The sequence below is a fragment of the Camelina sativa genome, chromosome 17, assembly GCF_000633955.1.
Source record: "Camelina sativa cultivar DH55 chromosome 17, Cs, whole genome shotgun sequence".
NCBI lineage: Eukaryota > Viridiplantae > Streptophyta > Magnoliopsida > Brassicales > Brassicaceae > Camelina > Camelina sativa.
The window spans coordinates 9,400,800-9,424,733 of NC_025701.1; the positions used below are offsets into that span (position 1 = coordinate 9,400,800).

The 23,934-nt window shown below is 34.6% G+C and overlaps 8 protein-coding genes across 8 annotated transcripts; 3 read left to right on the top strand and 5 right to left on the bottom strand.

Annotated features, from left to right (window-relative positions):
• Nucleotides 13-1,637, bottom strand: LOC104740726 (probable prolyl 4-hydroxylase 3; the record flags this gene model as incomplete). The annotated part of the gene is given in 6 exon segments (XM_019239307.1): nt 13-200; nt 292-421; nt 586-683; nt 798-895; nt 1,099-1,183; nt 1,286-1,637. Coding segments are annotated over 6 exon segments (802 nt in total), but the record flags the coding sequence as incomplete, so codon positions are not given.
• Nucleotides 4,089-6,064, top strand: LOC104756382 (pentatricopeptide repeat-containing protein At1g20300, mitochondrial-like). The gene has a single exon (XM_010478960.2). It carries the CDS (start codon nt 4,114-4,116, stop codon nt 5,863-5,865), a length of 1,752 nt encoding a protein of 583 aa, XP_010477262.1. The 5' UTR covers nt 4,089-4,113; the 3' UTR covers nt 5,866-6,064.
• LOC104756385 (uncharacterized protein At1g76070-like) lies at nt 6,993-8,993 on the top strand. Its single transcript, XM_019239308.1, has 2 exons — nt 6,993-7,973; nt 8,794-8,993. Exons 1-2 carry the CDS (start codon nt 7,230-7,232, stop codon nt 8,800-8,802), a joined length of 753 nt encoding a protein of 250 aa, XP_019094853.1. The 5' UTR covers nt 6,993-7,229; the 3' UTR covers nt 8,803-8,993.
• On the bottom strand, nt 12,737-13,847 carry LOC104756384 (RNA polymerase II C-terminal domain phosphatase-like 4). Its single transcript, XM_010478961.2, has one exon. The coding sequence runs from the start codon at nt 13,746-13,748 to the stop codon at nt 12,891-12,893; it is 858 nt and encodes a 285-aa protein (XP_010477263.1). The 5' UTR covers nt 13,749-13,847; the 3' UTR covers nt 12,737-12,890.
• LOC104756386 (24-methylenesterol C-methyltransferase 2-like) lies at nt 15,462-16,780 on the bottom strand. The gene has a single exon (XM_010478963.2). The coding sequence runs from the start codon at nt 16,695-16,697 to the stop codon at nt 15,597-15,599; it is 1,101 nt and encodes a 366-aa protein (XP_010477265.1). The 5' UTR covers nt 16,698-16,780; the 3' UTR covers nt 15,462-15,596.
• Nucleotides 19,375-20,175, bottom strand: LOC104756387 (plastocyanin major isoform, chloroplastic). The gene has a single exon (XM_010478965.2). It carries the CDS (start codon nt 20,064-20,066, stop codon nt 19,563-19,565), a length of 504 nt encoding a protein of 167 aa, XP_010477267.1. The 5' UTR covers nt 20,067-20,175; the 3' UTR covers nt 19,375-19,562.
• Nucleotides 20,518-21,597, top strand: LOC104756388 (mitochondrial import inner membrane translocase subunit TIM17-1-like). The gene has a single exon (XM_019239309.1). The coding sequence runs from the start codon at nt 20,577-20,579 to the stop codon at nt 21,252-21,254; it is 678 nt and encodes a 225-aa protein (XP_019094854.1). The 5' UTR covers nt 20,518-20,576; the 3' UTR covers nt 21,255-21,597.
• Nucleotides 22,175-23,544, bottom strand: LOC104756389 (F-box protein At1g20360-like). The gene has a single exon (XM_010478967.2). It carries the CDS (start codon nt 23,501-23,503, stop codon nt 22,298-22,300), a length of 1,206 nt encoding a protein of 401 aa, XP_010477269.1. The 5' UTR covers nt 23,504-23,544; the 3' UTR covers nt 22,175-22,297.

Genomic DNA, 23,934 nt, shown 5'->3' on the forward strand with positions numbered 1-23,934 from the left:
AAGGTAGTTTACCATGCAAACTTGTAGGATCCAATGTAGCATCAGGCCTCATGCTCCAGAAAAGCAATGCATCGCCCATTCTCGGCTTTACAGAAAGTCCCTTTTTCCCACACTCAGAGAGCTCATTATACCATGGTACAGAACTAAAATTCATATTGGCAGAAGGAAAAACTGTTTCACCGCCTTCTTCAACATCCGACCTGTAGAATAATGGGTTTGGAAGACAAGATTGGTAAATACAAAGAACCTAACAACCTTAAAAACAAAAGCGAAGAGTTGAGAAAATCTTACAGATACATAAGCATTGTAGCCATACGTTGACCTCCATTTTTAGTGTTGAACGTATCAACAAAATAATCATAGTGTGGTTCATACTTTTGCCCTGCTTCGTAGTGAAGAACTTGAAGTCCTTCACCATGATCTGCACATTCATCATACAAGAAAAAGATGCACACATTCATAAATGATCTCATTTTGACACTTCATCACAAATATAACAGATGAAACGCATCAATCTATACATGAACAAAATTCCAGAGATAACGAACAGTCCAAAAAAACTGCAATTGATCATTGATCTCATACCTGCTGGAATAAAGGTGTAATCAGCTATTCTTTTCTCAATGGTTTTAATGATTTTGTCCCTTCCTCTCCTAAGGAAAGTCCCTGAGCTTGTACGCACCCTGAAGGTTTAACACAAAAAATCATCAAAAACAATCCATAATGCTTTGCTTGATAAATTGTTTTATAGAGAAGATTTATCTGAGACATGATGAAACAATCATCAGACACCGAACCTGCTATCCTTGCTCTTGCCGGTTTGGCTATCTACAACAGTTGACTTCTTCATATGTGGTTTGGCAAGACTGATTAAATATTCACATTCTTCCTTGGACTGGTCAAATCAAATCAATCATTCAATCAATAAATTAATCTTCAAGTTTTGATTTTTAATTTGGTTCCAACATGCATCAATTTCTAATTAACAGACTAAAACATCATCAAACTGAAAAACCCAACACACAGATTAGCTTGAACAATGAACAAGACCCATGAGTTGCAGCAATCAAATATTCAATTTAATACAAGAACACTAACCAAGAAGTTATGGTAAACGAAAGCTCGAGGCTCCCAAGAAAGCACTTCAGTCCACTGGTCTCCTCTCGTCCCAAGTCCCTCACTTCTGTATTCCAAAATGAAACAACTTTTTAATCATAAGGGAGAGATCAATGAATAGGGAAATTTCAGGGTTTCATGCAATAATAGAGTAGGCTTGTTTTCACACCTCTCAGTGGCAGCTCGTCGGAAATAAGAGAGATCAATAGGAGAAGAATCGTCGTTGTTGTTGTTGTTTGTGATAGGAAGAGAGAAAACACCAAAAGCCAAAAGCATTAAGAGAACAATCGTTAACATAAACAACATAAACAGAACCAACATCAATGTCGACCATTTCCTCGCTTGAAATCTCGACTGTCTCACTTTCGCCATCCAAGATCGATTTCACCCCAACAACAAATCTATTAAATTTGTAAAACGAAATAGAGAGATCGAAACAAACAGCGAATCCTAAAACCTCTCTTTGAGATGCAGAAAACAAGAAAGAGAGATCAAATCAAATATTTATATTTCGGGAAAGTAAATAACGTTTCTTCCTTTTTGTAATAAGAAGAAGAAAAAGGATTCTCTCTCTCTCTGCGTTCCTCAGTTCTAACGTTATGAAATGACATATTTACCCTTGGATACGTGATGATGTGGCTCTATTTTATGTTGGGTAAAGAGGGGTGATTTTGTCATTTAAAATTGGGATTTGGTTCTTTTTTCTTTCCCAGCACAATGTTTTATTACACCTGATGAATTCAAACCAATGGGCTATTTTGTTGATTACTACATTTCCATACAAAACTACATATATAGTCTTTATCTTTGACTACAAAAATCTACAATATTTATGGTATTTCTTTTTTCCTTTTTTAATTAGTCAATTCAAAATTATTATTAATTTTCATGGAAATATATATAGTAACCAAATTTTTCAAAAGAATTCAAAAAAAAAACATATAGTAACCAATCCTAATAAAAATGTACTGTATTCACAAAAGTTGGTACAGAAATAATGTCCTTTCTCGTTGTTAAATCTTACTAAATGTAATGACAAAGACACAGATATTTACTCACTACCAACAAAAAAAAAAAAAAAACACAGATTTACTGAATAAAATTATAAAAGTAATTAAAAAAAATATGATAAAGATGTGCTGAAGAAACCCACATTAACGAAATTATTACGCGGATTAAATAACGAGAAAAATCAATGTTGTCAACGGCACGTTTGCTAGTAACATACTAACATCGTTAAGACTACATTTTACCCAAAAAATTTCTCCAACTTCCACGCTGCTGAAACAGATTGGGCTTACTAGGCTTAAGTTAAGGGTTATAAGTTTACTACACTCATACTCATATCAGGCCTATCTAAAGTCTAAACCTGCAATCTGGATCACAAAACTATAAATTGTTTCATTCATCATCAAGAATGGGTGTAACACAAAATCATAGACGTGCGTCCGTGCGTGCTTGATATACTCAACATATATATCCATATTAATTATCACAACAAACTCACATAAAAATACCATATATACAATAATATTGGATCAGCAAATTCAATTTCGTTCACAACAAGAAACCCATGTTTGTGTTCCCATCTCAATCTTCCCAACAAAAAAAAAAAAAAAAAACACTCTTTCAATCATGATTCACATGCATTTATACAACAACGAAACTCGTCGACCTTAGGTAATCCAAAAAGAGTACCAAACGACTTATCGATCATTCTTTGAATGCTTTTTTTCAAGACAAACATACATCCATGACCATGATCGCCTGCGTGCTCGTGGTCTTCGTCGTCATCAACTGGCACTTCACGCCAATACAGACGTTTGGAAGAAGTCTCTAGATCAAAGAGAGGCTCTTTGACTTTGACGTAGCACCGTTTAGAGGACTTAGGCTTATGCTCGAACGGAGGCGTTTGTGTTCCAGCTGGATAACGAGACGGAATCAGATTCTTAAACGACACATACTCCTCTGTCTTCTTCTCATTCTCGGGCGTCCGCACCGATGGCAATATTTGGTAAGAACCCAGTTTTTGGTTTTACTGATTGAGTTATGTTTTTGTGTTCCCCCCTATGTTTGGATTACTAATAACCAAGAAAGGTTACACAACTATAGATTAAGGTCGGTGTAGGACTTCAATTAAATACTAGTCCTAGTAAGAATAGGATGGAGAAAACAGCACAAGCGTGTGTTGTTAGCTAGGTCTTCTGAATGTAAAGTAATGTGTAATTACCAAAGCTAATCGGATTAGGATGTAAGATTAGAGAAGAATTAAGCTTTGGAAGGAGTCTTTCTTTTTTTTATTAGTCCTAAACCATTTGTCATTAGGATATCTATTAAGACATTTTGATATTTTTAGTTTTAGTTTTGCTATCCTAAGCTAGGGTTGAAACTATCATATATGTTTATTTTTTTAATAAGAGAATATTTTGGACTCCTTACAATTACGATTTGCCGGTCAGAAAATTGTCTTGGTCAAGATCAAATGACTATAGAGAAACAATTAGCATCATCCAATATTTTACTCAATCTCAATGACTCACATGATCTTAGCTCCTAAAAAGTTGGTCACACATCATATAATACGTACGTGTAATCGACTAATGTGTTTTAATGTATGCGTATATATGACTAGGTAGTCTTATATATGCAAATAAACTTCGTAAATTTCATGAAATTCTTGGACCTTTGGCAGGCATAGATAAAAAGTTTAACATAATCAGTTGAACTTCGTTCGGAGATATGATTACAATACGAAGATACTTTTTCTCTATGATTTGAATCATAGGTCTAATAGAAATTTTATAATTAAATGGTATTTGAAAAATTTGGCAGGCTCCTATGAAATGGCTATGTTTATATATACGAATTTGGAATCTCGATAGTGACAAGCAACGAGATACAAGTCCTTAAGATTTTACCAATATGATTTATTTGATCATAGATCACATAACTATGGGGTAGTAGCTCCAAATCCATTTGGAAGCAAAGCAAATCCAAATGAAGGCTCTAAAACGACGCCGCTTCAGCATTTTATTTGACCTTTTTTCAATAATTTGTGTATTCCATAAAGAAGTGAACTTCCTTCTTCTTCACAATCGCCACTCTGCTCCGTTCGACCACCAAAACCTCCCATTAATGGCGTTAATACGATCAAAACTCCATCTTTCTCGAACCCTTTCCTTCATCAAACCCATTTTACCAAAACCCTTCTCCACCTCCGCAACTTCTCTACTCCATGACCACGAAACCGACGAATCCGCCGCCGCCGCCGACGTCTCTATCCTTATCACACCTTCGTTAACTCCAGAAGACACACAAACAGTAGAAAAGTTACACTCAATCATCAAAGATCACTACCGCAAAAACCCTACAAACTCCAACGACGACGCCGTCTTAAACCCTAGCTTAACCCTCCCATCACTCTCCCTCGATTTCTCCCAAATCGAAGCTTCTCGAATCACTCCTTCCGTCGTTCGATGCGTCATAGAGAAGTGCGGCGGTGTCCGCCACGGAATCCCTTTTCACCAGTCTCTAGCTTTCTTCAATTACGCAACTTCACGAGACGAATACGACCACGAGTCGCCTCATCATCCTTACAACGAAATGATCGATCTTTCCGGTAAGGTTAGACAATTCGACTTAGCTTGGCACTTGATTGATCTAATGAAATCAAGAAACGTTCAGATTTCGATTGAGACCTTCACGATTTTGATTAGACGTTACGTTAGAGCTGGATTAGCTTCAGAGGCTGTGCATTGCTTTAACCGTATGGAAGATTACGGTTGCGTTCCTGATAAAATCGCGTTTTCGATTGTTATTAGTAACCTTTCTAGGAAGAGGAGAGCTAGTGAAGCTCAGTGTTTTTTCGATAGCTTGAAAGATAGGTTTGAGCCTGATGTTATAGTTTACACAAACTTGGTTCGTGGTTGGTGTAGAGCTGGTGAAATCTCTGAGGCAGAGAGAGTGTTCAAGGAGATGAAGTTGGCTGGGATTGAACCTAATGTGTATACTTACAGTATTGTGATCGATGCCTTGTGTAGATGCGGCCAGATCAGCCGTGCTCATGATGTTTTCGCGGATATGTTGGATTCGGGTTGTGCTCCGAATGCTATTACTTTCAATAACTTGATGAGGGTTCATGTCAAAGCAGGGAGAACAGAGAAGGTTCTGCAGGTTTATAACCAGATGAAGAAGCTAGGATGTGAGCCTGATACTATTACTTATAATTTTCTGATTGAGACGCATTGCAGAGACGAGAATCTTGAAAACGCGGTCAAGGTTTTGAACACGATGATCAAGAAGAAGTGCGATGTGAATGCTTCGACTTTCAATACGATATTTAGGTACATCGAGAAGAAGAGAGATGTGAATGGTGCACATAGGATGTATTCGAAGATGATGGAAGCTAAATGTGAGCCGAATACGGTGACTTATAATATACTGATGAGGATGTTTGCCGGGTCGAAGTCTACTGATATGGTTTTGAAGATGAAGAAAGAGATGGATGATAAAGAAGTTGAGCCGAATGTGAATACTTATAGGCTTTTGGTTACAATGTTTTGTGGGATGGGACATTGGAATAATGCTTATAAGCTGTTTAAAGAAATGGTTGATGTCAAGTGTTTGACACCGAGCTTGTCTTTATATGAGATGGTTCTTTCACAGTTAAGAAAAGCTGGGCAGTTGAAGAAGCATGAAGAGTTAGTGGAGAAGATGATTCAGAAGGGACTCGTCGCTCGGCCATTGTAGGAACCTTCCCAAGCATCAAAGAAGACGCTTTTTTTCTTTTTCACAGTCATTTTTTAAGGATGTTTTTAAAGCTATTTTATTGTCGATCAGATTGTAACTTCATTTTGAGCACAACACTGAATAAACTTGCGTCTAGAAGTATTATTGTACCATGTACTCTCTTTTTTTCTTTCTTGATTTATACTATGTTCTTCTTTTACTCTAGAAATATAACTTTTTTGTGGGAGTATGATGACAAATACTAAATGTTTTGCCTGTTTAGGTTCTGCAGATCAAAGTGATGAAACATAATAGATCAACTAGTAAGAACACATGAAAAAGCCATGTTATGTCATGTGGTATAAGATATGATATCGCAACAGACCAAGAAAGCTAGCTGTTCAAGACAGAGATTAATTAAACAACAATGAGACCAGATAATCTAGTTGAGACGTTGGCTCTGAGTGGTATAGCATCGATCTTGGTCAATTGCTGTTCTTTTAATTTATCATATATTTTTACAAGATAAACGTTATTTAATACTTAAAAGATTCCGTCGGTCTGAGTTTCATTAAACTGTCATTTTCAACCGTACTACAAGCATCATGTATATCACTCATAATTTATCTTCTCTTAATAATTTATCTATCTATTAGGATCTTTCTTACAAAATAAAGTATGCAAAAAAAAAAAAAAAAAAATGTTTGGATTTTAAACAAAAAGGAATTAGGATATACATGAAGAATGAAGAGAGGAATTAGTTCTCAACTGTAACAAAAATGGTGGTACTAACAAATGTTTAAAAATGTTTTGTGATTACACACTTTGTCATGTATTTGACCAAAAGCCAAAAAAGGACAAGTGTTCACTTTATACATCGCTTTCAATCCCCAATTAATTATATCGGTTTACCAGCTGTTCATGGACTAATAATTGTCATCATGTTAAACTAATCCCTAAATAATTAAGCATAAAAATCAGGTGGCTTAATATATATCACAAGCACAACACATGTGGGATTAGAAAGTCAAATAAACAATAGTACTAACTAATCCGCGTATAACACGAAGGAAACTATTGTAGACCAAACAAACATAAGTACACACACACTTCACCATTCAATTTTGTAAACCGGGACAAAGGTCGGCCGTATAATAAGTCTATAAGACATAAATGCATTCTCCGGTTTAAGTCAAAACTGTATGATAACGACACAAATCTCCTCCGGTTTAGCTCAGCTTTGACCCAAAAACCCCCCTCCATGACGTCATCACAGTTGACAATTTCAATCTAGTTCTTCTTTTGTCTTCACTTTCTCAGAAATTTCAGACACAACAACACATATAAAACCAAGAGAATTCTCTGTTTAGCATTTTTACAAATAAATGGAAAAAGGTTCCAACAGCAACAAGTCCACAAAGTTCTCAAAGATGCTTCAAAGAGCTTTATCAATCGGTCACAGTGCGGCACCGTTTAGTCCCGGAAGAGATTTTCATCAGCACCGTATGACTTCGACGGTGAACAGAGGAATTTTCTTCTCCAGTCCGTTGGTTCCCGCGGCGGCTAGAGTTAGGAGAAGAACCAAAAACGAATCCGTTTTTGCCGAACCTACTTCTCCTAAAGTCTCCTGCATCGGCCAGGTCAAACTCAATAAGCCCAAATGTTCATCGGAGAAGAAAAACAAAGAACCTAATAAGAATCTCAAAACGGCGTCGTCTTTATCTTCTTGTGTTACTATCAAAGAAGAAGACAAAGGAAGCTTTTCGAAACTAAAACGTCTCTTCTCTACGAAAAGTTTCTTGTGGAGAAAATCTAACTCCAACTCCACCCCCACCACCGCCTTCGCCACGGTGAGTGAATATCCGGCTGCGGCAGTGGAACCGGTCGTTGCGGTGGTGGAGCCACCTTCGTTAGGTAAAATGAAGAAATTCTCGAGCAGTAGAGGAGCTCTTGGCGGATTTGATTGGACGGCGGAGATGAAACGTCAAGAATCTCAATCGAATCTCACGATTCCATGCTCTGTGAGTATGCCTCTGACAGAGCTAGAGGGTTTGAGTCTGTGTCCGAAACCCAAGAGTGAAGTTAATCTGTGGAAGAGAAGAACTATGGATCGACCAAAAGCACTTCAAGTTAACTAAACCTATTTTTCTTGAATTTCCTTCGTTTGCTTTTTTCTATGTGTATATTTGTTTTCTATGTGTCTGGGAATTTCGTGTCTACCACGATGATGATACTCGTTACGACGTATACTCAAGTCTGAATGTTGTGAATAGACAGAAAAAAAAAAGAAAAAAAATATTACAACGTGTGTATAGATCAAACACGATTTTTGTTTTTGTTTCTCTAGATTTATTATTAATCGCAATTTTTCTTTTTGGCCGGATGTGAGATTGGAAAACTAGATGCATATATCTGAGTTTAGAAGCAAACAGAGGCGCCTATGTTACGCCACAACAAGTTAGAGAGCAAACAACACAACCAAGAAGAAAGGGGATGTGATTACTGATCATTATCCTTCATCTCCTCTTTAACATTCTTATATCAAACGTACAAAACTAAGTATTTTAAAATTTTATATTTTATCTAATAACAAATTTAAGGTAATTAAGTTATAAATTGTATAAAAAGTAAGAAGAAGAAAAAATTCTTAAAAAAATCTAAATTAATTAGATAAAATTAAATTAATTGGGAATTTGAAAATTAAATAAATTAAAATTTATTATTTAAAGAGGAGATGAAAACTTGATTTAAGGATGCATATTTTATAACAAAGAGTTTTTTGGTTGAATAAAATTTTACATTCATTTAAAAAAAAAATAAGTATTTAGATATATTCATACTTGAGCTTCTCAGTTAAATATTACAAAATACTAACATTTTCTTTTATCAAGAATTGTAGCTTGGCTAACTCTTAATTTGATAACGGGGTTTTGTTGGTTTGCTTTGCAGAACATATGAAACAGCGTCGAGATGACAGGGAAAATCAATATCATGAAACCCAAGCAACATAAGCCGGAAATCAAGACAGACCGTTGAGTTTGGTGTTCACACTTTATCACTCGATCCCGCAACCTTTGACAGAGTAATCAATTTACAAATGTCTTGTTGAAACTAACAACAGGATATTCTCGAGAATATTGACAGGGTAATCAAAGGTAATGTCCTGTAGTTAGTTTATTCTCGAAAAATTTTATACGAGAATATTTTTTAAAATGAATTAACAAAATGTTAATGTGACAATAAAAAATAGATGGTATGATATATGAGAGTCTATTTTATATGTTATAAAAACACATAAGTGAATATATTTTACTTATGTTTTGTTCATATTTTATATATGTTTTGCTTATTTTTTTCTTAATATATATACAACATTTCAAAAAACAAAAAATAACTAATTTCTGCCATATATAAACAATTACACCTACAATTTATATTTATATAGAATTTAATATAAACTATACTCAATGTATCAAACAATCAATAATATATATATATATACATATATATATATATAGATGATTTTATCATAGTCACAAAATAATATAAATACATAAACAATTAAAAATACATATCATCTACACCTTATAACAAATATATAAATAAATAAAATAGTATATATACATTTTTAACCTTTTAAATAACAAAGAACATGTTTTTTATATCATTTTTTTTATATATCATTTTTTTCTCTTCGTTTAGTTTTTTGGGTAGGCTAAAGAAATTATACATAGTACTAGGTTTTCACCCTAGGTATACCGCGGGACTAAATTATAAAAAAATTGTATTTTAAATAATAATTTTTAATTTATTTAGTTTTTAAATTCTCAATTAATTAAATTTTATCTAATTAATTTATAATTTTATTTAGAATGTTTTTTCTTCTTCTTACGTTTTATACAGTTTATAACCTAATTACATTAAATTTGTTATTAGATAGAATATAAAATTTTAAAACACTTAATTTTGTTTTTTATAATTAAACAGAGGTATATATTCCTATATGGTATGTTAGTGTATATTTTTATGTGTATACAATTTTTTTTTTGGAATATTAAGAATGTGTTGTAGTATGTGTAATATTTTTGTAGTTCATTTACTAAATAATTTATAAATTAATTTTCCAAACTATGACTACAAATCTATAGTTTATGAAATAAACTAATAGTTTTAGTGTTGGTTTTACATGTTCAAATATTTTTAATCCGCAAAAACTCATCATACGAAACCCGTGAAAGTAAAATATAATATGTGAGGCTAAAAGTCATTTTCTATCAAATCAGCTTTTCAAATTTTTAAAGAACAATACCTCTTTACTCACCTCCTTATAAAATCTATATACATTTACAATTATGTTTATTACCTTTTAAATCACTTAGTTTCTAAATATATATATATATATAAGTAGAGTTAATTTATTTATTAAATTAATTATTTAATGTCAATGGTATGTCTGTAAATAAGTGTCAACTTGAGGATTTATTTTATAAATGTCTCCAAAAATGTATATATAGATTGCCTTAAGGGATGTTAGAAACATCAAATTTTAGTATTTTTTACAGTGTTTTAAAAAAAAAATCTACTATTATAAACTTTTTTTTTTACAGATAGCTTTCTCTAATTTTTTCTAAGTATTTTCACATTTTTTTGTGTGTGTGATATTGATAATAAGTTTTCTTTAATATGTTTTATTTCAAGTAACCTTATACATTTCTCTTAAATATATATATATTATCTTAATTCTTGAGCACTTGATTAATAATTCTTTTTTAAAAATTTGGATATACCTTTGTTTAAAAAATTTTACCATTTTCAATTTTGAAAACGATAAATAACATAGATCACTCACACTATTTTAATTATGCACCAAATCTGTCTGGTTTTAATCGGTAACATGAATTTATAATTTAACAATAACAAACATAGTCTCAAGTATTAAATACATATATATATATATATTATTAATTATATTATATTAAAATTGAAAAGAAGAATATACACCGAATTTTAATCGATAACATTAATTTATAAATTAACACCAAGAATTGAATAACCTCTCAATTTTAAAAAACCTTTAAATTTTTGTTTGTTTTTTTAAGAGACTCTTATTTTTGTATCTTAATAATTGTAATTCTTGAAAGTAATTGTTGTTCCATTAAATATATGATAACTTTATTTTTCTCCTAATTCTAGTCTTTTACAAATATGTACACAATTATTATATATTATGATAGAAATATCTAATTTTATATTTATGTAATCTCTATTCATATTTTATTTTGATATTTTTTTTGGTTGTATGTTGTCTTTTTTTTTTGGTTTATATTTTAATTTAAATTATTGTACATTATTCTTTTTTACTTAATAACAAAATATTACAAAATTGAGTGAATTAATTGATGCAATAACTTTAGATTTTTTGTTCCTTTGATGATATGGATTAATTTGTTAAAATTGAAAATAAAAAGTGATGAGGTGGAGGAAGGAGAAGAAAGAAAAGGCAACTTTATATATATAGAGTTATTGGAATGTTTTTCACAAATATCATTAATAGCAAGAAAAGTTATACAATGTAATAGCCTTTTGAGCCTTTTGAACCCAAAAAAAAAAATTGTAATAGCCTAATAGGTCCAATATTTTCTTTTGAGCAGCAAGATAAAACACCAAAACACCACAATTTTAAAATTTTCTCAACCACTATTACACATGTAGTTAACTATACTTATGTTTGAGAAATATGTCTATAAACCTATTGTCTTGTCTATCTATCATCTTCCACATTTTACAAAATTTCCATACATACTGGATCCCCTGGCTTATAAGTCGAACCTTTTGTTGGGCATCTTTCAAGCGTGAACCAAGCAATGTTCCTCCGATGATGAGAGCTCCACTTCCACACCTTTGTTAATTTCTAACTCCATTAATCAAAACTCCTAACCTTTTCATGTTTGTAAGAGACAATTATAATTTTGATAGGCTTAGAGTCTGAATAGTAACAACGGATTTGGTTGTGCGGGACAAACGATTTGATAGTGCGATACGGTTGAACTGCGATACGTGCGGGACAAATGTATTTGCGGGACAAGTACGGTTAATACAAAATAAATGGTACATAATAAAGTTTGATTGGTGAAAAAATATTAACGCTACATAATAAAATGTTTGAATAGTTTGAAGACAAGAATCTGTGCGGATTACAAATATAGATAAGTATGTTAGAAGACAAATATTAAATAATTAATATAAATGTAAATTATTATTTGTTTTATGTTAATGAATAAACATTTTCATATATTCATGAATTTTAGATATCCCAATTAACATTAAGTCATTTCTCATATAAAACCAATTTAATATATGTAATAAAATTCTCTTATAGATTATTTTCCAAAAGATTGTGTGATTAGAATGTTATGATTAGTTAAATAATTGTCTTTTTACCAATTATAAGCCTTAGATAGTATTGGGTTTGTGAATATTTATGTCTGGTGCAAAAAATATATATTATACAACTCAGTTTATATTGGTGGATATTTAAGTTTAGGAAAATGATATTAAAGCCATTTCGTTGACAAAAAAATGTAAAGTATATTGAAGGTGAATATTTATTCTTTTTATAATATGTTTTTAACAAAAATTAGTACATCATAATATCACATATTTTCAATGTTTATCTAATAGTCTAATACTAATAAAAAATACAGATTATTTAATATTGTTTGAAAGGAGAGAGAAGAAATATAAGCTAGATAAAAATATATTTGTGGAAAAAATAATAACACATCTATAATATATTTTAATTATAAAAAAATATATATATAATCTTGTGCATATTTGATCGGACGGCTGCTTATAAGCAGTTTCATTCTACAAAAGCAATCCAGAGCATTTTTGTACTTCTAAAACCGCACATGTCACTTTTTGTTTTTTCTACAAAACTACAAATTTATTATACAAAAGTGAATGTTATTTTAGGTGCGTTTTTCTAAAAGAAAAAAGTGAATTCCGCTAAACATAGATCTCCACTCCAATCACAGCCTTAGATTTCAGAACAAATATTGATTCAAATATGCTTTTTCCTGTAGCAACAGCCTCACGTCCTTTGAATGTAATTCACCCCCACTAAAGAATCCTTGGTGAACTTCCTTGAGAATTTTCAAGACATAAGCCAATGATCCGTGGCTACTACTCTCGTCTCTCTTCTCCTCTGCGTAAGATTTCGGCCCGACATGATCATAATCTCTAAAGAAATTGTACTTGGTGATCTGCAACAGATTCCTATTGTGGTCATCAGACCAAACTTGACGAGTGTCATCCACAATCACAACTCCACGCTCATGAGCCAACACAAGATCAAGCGTCTTAGTAAAACCACTCTCCTCTCTGGTAATGACTCTGTCCCCAAAATACACTTTCTTCGGATCAATCAACTTCAGCACAGCCTGAGCGTAGTCGCGATTTCCCATCGTGTACACATACATGGAGAACAACTCGTTGGCTTCTTTCAGAAACTCGTGCACAAAAGGTCGAAGCTTTATCAACATCTCTGTACCGAGTGTCCAAAGATCGTTCCTTGAGTATGATTCCCCCAAGAGATACTCCTCTGCTTTGGAAAGCCGTGAAACCGTAACGGAATGAAGAAGGGTGTGGTCCAAATCAAGGACTAGATGAAGTTTCTTCTCGTTCTCACAAGCCAATTGTGTGGTATGGGTTTTTGTAGCCGACACGGCCTTGTGGCTTAACTGTAAACCATGGACGAGATAATCGAATGCTCGGCCGTAATCTCTATCTACCGTCGATCTGCAGTTACAGCAGATTCCGTAACGGACGAAGAAGTGATCACAATTTGATGTTGTTACCCTTTTAGATTCTAGTCCTAGAAACGCGTTTTCAATCACAGGCATCGTTAATTCTGAGATTTTTTTTTTTTCTAATCGGCAAATCAAACTTTCATTAGTTGTAAAGATAGGAAAAGTAACTGTGTAATAAACCCCCCCGTCCAAGCGTAGGGACAGTATTTATAAATAATATTTTGCTTCCCAATCTCATTGGCAAGCGATGTGGGATCTTAAATCTTTTTATCTTTTAGTTATTTTTTCCATTTTTTTCATCATGTTTCCATTATTTTTCATAATGTTTCCATTGTTTCTTCATCATGTTTCTTAACCTTTTATGAATCCAATTATTGGGTATAATTTCCGTGATTCTATTCTAATAATGGAAATATATTGGATAAATTCTACTAGAAATATATTAATTTCTGTTGCACAAAAAGCAAATAAATAAGAAAATATATCAATTACATTCTAGAAGATTATCTGAGGTTGTTTGATATGGGCGGCGACAGCCAATAGGTAACGATTGTTTGATGAAAAAACCCTAATCTTTTTAGGAATTGTTGATCCTATCAAAAAAATATTTGGGATATTTTTGAAGAGAATGCTTTGATAACATATCTTAAAATATTAAAATGCAATTTAGCAAAAAAATTAGGTTTTGGCTTTTTCCACTAATTTGTAGTTTTATATGCTCTTAGAAGCTAATAATCGATTTATTTGAATTAGAGGTTTTTCTCGTTTCTTTTTTCTTTTTGGGAGAGAAACACAATATATGATCAACTGTTTGTTTAGTTTTTGCTTCACACAGTATATACATATTAATTGAGGTTATAAACACTTTTATCAACCCTACATCCAACAGCAATCAATACAGTAGTATTTCTATCAACATTGAAATAATAAAATCATTTTTCTCTATGCATCACAATCAAAATTAAGGATTTATGTTTTCTGTTTGAAACATCATAGTCAAAAATCCAGATCATGCCACAAAAGACCTATCAGATAAGACAGTGATATTATATAAATTTTAGCTCTACTTCTCTTCCTGTCATTTTCAGTGTGAATCATCACGGTCTGGAATCAGAATCATCACACCCACACAATTTAAGAGAGTCAGACACTAAATCTATACAACGAGTTCGCCAAAATTGGGAGATACAAAGGAGAAATATGTGTTGTTACATTTTTTTTATCAGATCCTAATCGTAATTGGGAAAGAATCACGTGAATTATAGAACAAACTAAACCAAAACATATGATCACGAAAACTTTTTATGATATCGAATTATCGAAAATCTATAATATACTAATACCGTAACCAAATAATTCAAAATGCAACGACGCACGCGTTCCCACTCTCTCTCACCAGTCACCACTATCTATCTCCGTGCGACAAAAACCTAAAAAGCTTCTTTAAAATTCTTGTCGCGACACTGATTTTCTTCGAATTAATTTTAATCAAATACTAGAATTTACTAGTATTATTTTTCTAAACCAGAACACAATATTCATTTCAGACAGTCACTCACATCAGTCAGTAGTACTCACCCAGGCTGTCGACACCTAAGTACATTTTCATTTTACTAACCTAACACTTAAAATAATCTATCTTAAACACACTTCAAAAATACTACAACTAATCACCCTATGTCTTGCCGGCTCTACTTACGCTTCCGGCGGAGAAATCAATAGTAAACCTAAGATTGTTCTTATAAGCAAAAAAAAAAAAAAGACTAAGAATTCTTAAAACACAAACCAAATTTAAAATTAAACACAAAAATAAAAGAGTACATTAACCAAGTTGAATTAACTTAAAAATAAAAATTAAAAAGAAAAAAAAAAAAAAACAAAATGAGACAATTCTCCCCATACGGCGGAGATCTTTTTCTACCTTTTTTTTTGTAACAATTTTCAAGAACTCTCCTCCGGTGGCGACGGCGATGAAGATTCCGGTTTTCTGCAGAGAATCATATGCATCGGAGAGAATATTCCGGTTTCGCCTCCTCTGGTCAAAAAATCAGCAGTCTTAAACAACATCTCATGAACATCAACAGTTCCTTTAGGCGCAACTCCAACAGCTGACAATATCTGAACCACAATGTGGTTCCTCCAGTAAGCAAGCCTACCCATCTTAAGCCTAGTCCACCACGGCTGAGCCGGTGGAGCCGCCAGATCCTTCTCCTTCACTATCTCAAACCCAACCTTTTCAGCCGTCTCAGCTATGTCCACGTAAGCCCTAAGCCCAGGCAACGCGTCACCTCTCTCAATCCCTTGGATCACCTCCACGTGCTCATCATCCTCCGCCTTAAACTTCTCCGTCGTGACCCACTCGTACGACACGTACATAGATCCGGGCTTCAACACCCTGTAGATCTCGGCATACACTTCCTCGAGGTTAGGCGCGTGACACGTGGCTTCGATCGAGTACGCGCCGTCGAAAGTGTTGTCATCGAACGGCATCTGGAGGAAGTTGCCGCACACGACCTCGCAAAGCGCGTCGAGCCCAGCTTTCTTGTTGTGGAGACGAGCCCTGTTCACCTGGTACTCGTTTATCGTGATCCCAACCACGTTGGCCCGCGAGTGAGATGCAATCGCTCGCATCGGACCGCCGACGCCGCATCCGACGTCCAGGATCTTTTGACCGGGTTTGACTTGGATCAGATCTACGGCCATCTCTTCGTGGAGGCGCGTGGCGTCTCTGTGAGATTTGCCGGGGATGGAAGGGGAGAAGTGGAAGGACTGTCCCCATCCCCACTCGTAGATGTCGGTGACGAGGTTGTAAAACGTGTCGACGAAGTCTGGAACTTTCTCGGCGGTTTCGATTTCTTTGGGACGGCGAAAGAAAGACCAGTATTGTTTGTAGTTGTCTTGGACTTTCTCGGCGGAGATTGAGCCGCCGGAGAGATCTACTGCTCGTTTGCCTTTACGCTCTGCTGGACCGAGGACGCAGAGGAACCAGTAGATACCGACGGCGACTAGAGCGCCGGTGACGAAGAGTGTTAGCGTCTCCATTTTTCGTTAAGAGTGAGGGAGAAGAAGAAAGAGAGAGAGAGAGAGTTTTACGCCTCTTTTTTTTTTTTTTACTTCTTGTTGGATTTTATGACAAAAAAATTTGGAGTCTATTTTTTTTAATTATTATTTTTATTTATTGTCGAGATATATATACTGAGAGAATCTTTAAACCAAAAAGAGAAAAAAAAAATCTAAAATAAAGATGGAAATTACAAGCTAAATTAAGAACAATTTTGAAATTTTGATTTTTGTTTCTCTCTTCCGTAAAAGTTGTTCAAATTTAACATACAAAACTTAAAATTAAAAATGCAAAACAAGAAGAATACAATTGTTTTTTTTTTTAGATTCCATTTTATTAGGAATATTTATTTTTTTACCTTGCCAGTTGGATAATAAATGTGAAAAGTAAATTTTAGAAGAGAAGGTCTTTACTTTTTTTTTTTGGTGTGGAATAAAATGTGGTTTACGCTAATTTCGCATTCCAAATATTTATGAGAAGAGAACCTGATTTGCTGCTCTTTGACTAAAAAAAAATCCAAGGAATTGTAACGCTTGGAAACAATTTTTGCATTAAAAGACAATTTTATTTGAAAAGTCTCCAAGGAATGAGTTCTCAATTAGTATTGTTAGATTACCAAAAAGAAAATTAATAGTGTAACTAATGGAATATTTCGAAAAATAGTACTAGTAAATACTAGTATTAATAAAATAAATGGATAGAGAAAAGTGAGGTCCCTGGTGTGAGGGACTGAGGGGGGTGCGTAACGCCAAATTTGAAGTATGGCCGTCTTCGAGGGGATCACGTGTGGTGGAAGAAGAGTACAGCCTCTGCTTCTCTCATATAATAATTACAATAATTGGATAACCAAATTAGATTATGCAAAGTGTCTTTGTGCTTTTCATGTATGCTCTCATACATTCATCTTATTTATTTTCTTTATATATATAAAACAGAATTGAACCATTCCTACTAAACCTTGTCCAGATTCAAACTTATCACTTGCAATTTGGCAATCCATTAGGTATCATGGATCCTGCCAACTCCTCTGGAAATAGCCAAACAGGCATATTAGCCAATGCATCACCTTAGTTCCTCTCTAACCACAGCTGCAACATCGACCTCTACACACACTATCACTTCATTTGCTATCTCTTATCATATTATGCTGATTCTGTATTGAAGCCTATTTGGCTAATTGACTCTCTTTGTAACGATTTTTCTTAATCAATCAACTTTATTTGTGATTTGTATCCTAAACACCAAAAATGTCTTTATGAAAACTCACAGAAGCAAAGTCAGCAAAATTGGAAACTAGAAAATAAAATTGGAAAGTAGAAAAGTAAAACCGATCTAGTTTTTTTTTTTTTTTCTGACTAAACAACAAAGATGAATGGACATTATGAGAGGGAGAAGTACCGACCAGAGAAAGTGAAATCACGTGGAAGCTTCTCTTTTACATACATAAAGAAGGCTTTTCGAATTGTTTACAAAAGTCGACTCATATGACTCCGTTGATCTGCCCTTTACCATCTTTTGTCGCTTTCTTGTTTGGCTTGTGTTATCAGACCACATCATCTCAAAAGATGCTCTTTCTCCCCCTTCTTCCTTTTTTCTTTTTTAACCTTTGGATCTCTGATGTCTTCTGAACTGCTCCTTTTTGTATTTTCCCACTCTAATAGACACAAAATATATATTGATATACTTTTGTTCGCACTATAAAAAAAAGCCACAAAGCACAACCGATTCAATCGAATTCATGTAGAGAAACTGTAATATTCATTAGACCAATATATTTTAGTTATCTCTGTATACCCCTTCCTCCCTGGAATATCTCTATTGCATGTACGAGTAGGCTTACTAGTCCAATCACTTTAATGGGCTAAAATGGGCCATTAAAATTTTCCGATTATTAACTTAACTTCACTAAGTCGGTAAGTCCATTTTTCGTGATGAAAGGCATTCGTCACACCATAAAACTAGTGGATCAATGAGACAGCTAAAAACCCCTTATTACGAAAGAGAAGAGTTGAGATGATGGATTTATACACATTATTACATTTTGTAACATGTTTTTGGCTAGTTCTTTGTATGATGATGTAGAAGGGTTTAATCTCATTTTTAAGCTCTAAAGGTTTATGCTTGTTATGTAAACTGTGTTCTCACCTACTGTGGCCTTAATTTATACATCTGATAACTGTATTTATGCATATAACTTCATACTTGCTAGTTGCTACAGTTAGATTCATATATATTATGGTTTAGTGAACATATACATGGTACAAATGTATTTCTACACTGTTATGTGAACTAAAATCTTGATCAAGACCTATTATAATCAATATATATATATATATATATTTTTTTTTTTGAATGAATGTAAAAATATATTCAACCCAAAAAAATATCCTTTTTACAATGAATGTATCCTTAGTTTAAATTAAGTTTGATAATGTTACACCACCACTAATCTACCCGTTTCAGTCAGATACTTTCTCTCAGTCAGATAATATCATCAATAAGTTCGCAAACATCACTTTAAAGTATATTGTGATCAATCTATACACAAATAACCTTCCCTCTAACTTTTGCTCCAAATTAGACTACTAAACACTCTATAAAAAGCGCTTATACTACATTTTTCAATCCTAATCATATTCTTAAAAACCTTTAGAGAACGAGACATCAACTACATATAATTTATTATAAACCAACCAAAAGCAATTTATGGAACCAGTAATATAACAACAACCACGGTCCATTCGATTCAACACTCTTTAGAATTACAAAACACATTATGTAAGAATGTGAAAGCAAAGCCTCTACTTGAATCCGAGACTCCCTCACTTACTCACACACAAATTTTTTTAGTTAACGGTGACTTTACCGACCATACCAGCACCCTGGTGTGGGGCACAGTAGAAACTGTAAGTACCAGGCTCGGTCAAAGAAACCTCGTAGGTCTCTCCGGGAGCATTAAGTAGAGCTTCCTCACTCATCGAGATCTTGGCCACGTCGACGCCACTTGGGATCTCGTCTTCATCGAACACAACGTTGTGCGGGAACCCAGCATTGTTCTTGAACACGATCTTCTCACCTTTGGAGATAGAGAAGTCGTTGGGAATAAAAGCTAACGACCCATCTCCTCCTCCCAAGAGAACCTCTATCGCCATGGCGTTTCCAGCCAAAGCAATTGAAGCTGCAGCCGCTACGGCCGCGACTCCGAAGTCCTTTAGAGATGACTTCACAGTAAGCTTCGGTGACGCAGCAACAGCGGTGTTGATTCTGACGGAGGCGGAAGGTTTGATGGTTGAGGCTTTAAGGCCGGTGAAAGATGGGATCGCAACGGTGGCTGAGGTTACTGAGGCCATAATGAAGAAAGAGATTCTTTAGTTTGATGAGATAAGGTTTTTTTTTTTTCTGTTTGCTTATTCTTTGAGTTCGATTGAGAGAATTGTGAGTTTTATGTGGTGAGAGAGAGAAGTGAGATAGGACAATGGATGGCTCTCAGACCAAACTCCACAGACACGAGTTATCTGTACTGACGCGTTGTGATTGGTTGATTTTAGATACTTGTGTCGTGACGTGGCGAGTATTTGTCCACGTACGCGTTTTTGTGTCAAAAATAAGATAAGGTTCTCAAATGACGTGGCATTTTTATTTTTTTTTATCTTCATAATGATGCGCGTATTTACAAATGGGCCTTGATGGGCTTTGACTATCGTCAAAAACGTGATGAACACGAAAAGCAATCACGGTCAGTTATATTTTTCCATTTTTGTACTACTTTCTTTTTCCTCGTTCTTTAAAATTCATAAACTCTCTAGGTTTCTTTTCTTAAACCCTAGAAGTTTTTTACTTGTAGAACAAGAACGAAATCGATGGCAACTCCAGACAGTACGAGAGAACCATGTCCCGATCGGATCCTAGATGACATCGGAGGTGCGTTCGGCATGGGTGCTGTTGGTGGATCAGCGGTTTTTTTCATGAGAGGAATCTACAACTCTCCCGCCGGAGCTCGTCTCTCCGGCGGAGTTCAATCTCTTCGAATGAATGGCCCTAAATACGGGGGAAGCTTCGCCGTGTGGGGTGGTCTTTACTCAGCCTTCGATTGCGCCTTGGTGTACGCGAGACAGAAGGAAGATCCATGGAACTCGATTATTTCCGGCGCCGCCACCGGAGGATTTCTCTCTTTGCGTCAAGGCCTCCGTGCGTCCGGTCGGTCGGCTGTACTCGGGGGTGTGCTTTTGGCTCTCATAGAAGGAGCTAATATCATGATGAACAAATTTGCGAGTCTTACGCCGAACGAGCAGTTCATGCAGATGCAGGATGCTGCAGCTTCTATGCCGTATGGTGGTGCGGCTACTATGGGTCAGGTTTTTGGTCAGCCTGTGCCGGATACGACTCCTTCTTCTTCTTCTTCTGGTTCGGAGGCAGGTTTGGGATCTTGGTTTGGTTCTTGGTTTAAGAAGAAGGAAACAGAGGATGATTCAGGGAGCAAAACTCACATTTTGGAAAGCTTTGATGCACCTCCTGTGCCAACTTACGATTTTAAGTGATGCCATTGAGGTCTAGATTTTATTTTAATGTATTTGAATTTAAGAGAGAGCTTAAGTTCTATAATCATATATATATATATATATTCTGCAAAACGCTTGATAGTTTTCATTTTTAATCTTTTGAAAGTTAGAACCTAATTCGATCTATTAGAGTATCAACAAAGCTTACTTATTATCTAAATAATATCATAGTACTCGGATGTGATCAGCAACGTTCTTTGTAACTATAGGCGATGTTGAAACCAAAAAGAGCCTGCTCTGCTTTTTTCCTTTACTAGCTAATTCTACTTCTTCATTCAACATAACTAGCTACCCCACGCGCCTAAGAGCTATATACAGTATGTAGATGACAGACACACTACATATTAAGTCTATGTGGATATGATCAGGCTTTTGTGAAGTCTCTTTGACTGTAATTTCAAGGAATCAGATAGTGAGACCGGATGAATGAAGAATATAAGCACCAGTTGGTTGCTGTCATTTGGGAAATTGGTGCATCAAGCTATCTTCTTGATCCTTGAACAAGAAGAGAAGTGAGACTTGATCACTGAATTTGGATTGTCTACAATATATTATATATATATGGAACATGTTATTCTTTTCCTTTTGTTCATGCTTCGAATCGAACATATATCTCCATTTTGATTCTTAGTTTAACACGGCAAGCTTCTAGTCATTCAAATTCCAGATGTTTTTTTTTTTTTCGTTAATCTAAATGGTATCAATGGTTTTCTTACCAGTTGTACGATAATTGAAAAACCCTGGCTTTGTTTCATTTCAAGGTTAACTTTTTTGGATCTACAGGTTGCAACTTTTCTTCCTCATGAAAACTGTTTTAAATATGTTATATATAATCACTGATCCACATAAAGAGAGAACCCGCTTGTGTTTTAAAAATATTTTCTTATACAACTGCTTTTTTTACCCAAAATAAATGAAACCATTAGAAAAAAGCATATGAGAAACAAACATTCTCTTATATATCAAGGAAACTTTATGTATTAATATTTTATTGACCCAAAATAAGTGAAACATGAAATAGTTTACTTGATTCCCATAACTGCTCTTAGATAATAGATGCGTGGGTCATCTTCTTTAGACGCTACAATCGCCTTATAATTATGCGCGTCCTCCTCGACAGAGAAGAAGGAGGGCGTAAACATATAGGAATTCCAGACGCTGTCGGATTCCCATTTTGTGGCCGACCCTAAAACTCTCCAACTGTCAGCTTCCATGTCGTACACATGAACCAAAGCTCCGATAGCATATTTCATATACACCCTCACTACAAGACGCGTGCCGTCGTATGTAACCAGTTTCCAGTTTGAAACCCTATTGTCTTCCATAGATACGTTCTTGATCCGCCTGGCAAGGGTCCATTTAGGCTTCCCGAGGAGTGTGTAAAATGAGATTGTTTCTTTTGTCCCTGATATTAAGGTTAGGCGATTGGTCTTACCGTCTGCCGCAAATAACAGTTTCGTATATTTTTCCCGATGGAAAGTTGAAGGAATGAAGCGTCCTTGCTCTGTCTCGGGATTGAAAGCCATGATGCTCCCGTCATTTCTAAACCAATGTAGAGTGCCATGCAAGTAAACAGGTTTCATCCATGTTGTGAGATCACTTTTTGAGTCATCATTGATGGTCGTTTTTGATAATCTCCATGAATCTCCATCGCTGATTTCGAATCCACACCTCTTCTGCATCTCAAGTATGCAGGCAATCTTGAACCTCTTAGTTGTTGGATTTACCACGAAACCGACGCACATCGCTCTACGATCATTACGATCCATGAAACTGGCACCACCCACTATTCTAGGCAAAAGTATTGATCCAGAGTGATCCAAGAACCGAAACCTCTTTGTGAGGGGATTTGCGACGAAGAGGCCATTGATGTATAGTAGGAGAAGGCCGGATGATGAGCCGAAAAGGGAACAATGGTGTCCATACATTGATTCATACCTAAAAGTTCCCTCTGACATGGTATCCCATGGAGAGACCAAAGGCTGGAAGTAGACATAAGTGATGTATATGCCGTAAATATGAAGCAAATTAGGTATGGCCCGAGAAAAGTATCCGATTTCAAACATCGGATCATCGGAAATATGCGACTTGAAATATCTATCAGTGCATCGCATCATCGCAATAGATTTGGGTTCCAATCTGAAGAGAATGTCGTCGAGGAGATGCAAAGGTAAACTTTTCATGGTTGAAGATGAATCTACGTGATAATTTCCGGGTAAACCATCCATGATCAGAGATGAATCAAACTTTATTATAATCTTCGTTTGTTTCCCTGATTTGATGATGATGATGTGAGATTGTTTAAAGAGTATTTTTAATTTATAGCTAGCTAGCAAGACATTAATTAAAAAGAAATGTAACAATCAAGCACCGTTATAAGATAAATTAAACTTTTCCCAATTCTACTAGAAATAATTAATATTATGACATTTCCATGGATTTGAAAACAAAAATATACTAATAAATATCTTTGATGAGATCAGTAAAATTTATAAGAAAAATTAATGACTTTAATTAAGAATTATGTTTATAGTCATAGACAACAAAAGAAAGGAAAACTAATGATTAATTGATAGAGGAAAACTGCAAGACAATATGACCATTATAAAGATAAATTAAAAATAACAAATTCTATTAGATTTATGACTTTCCCATAGAT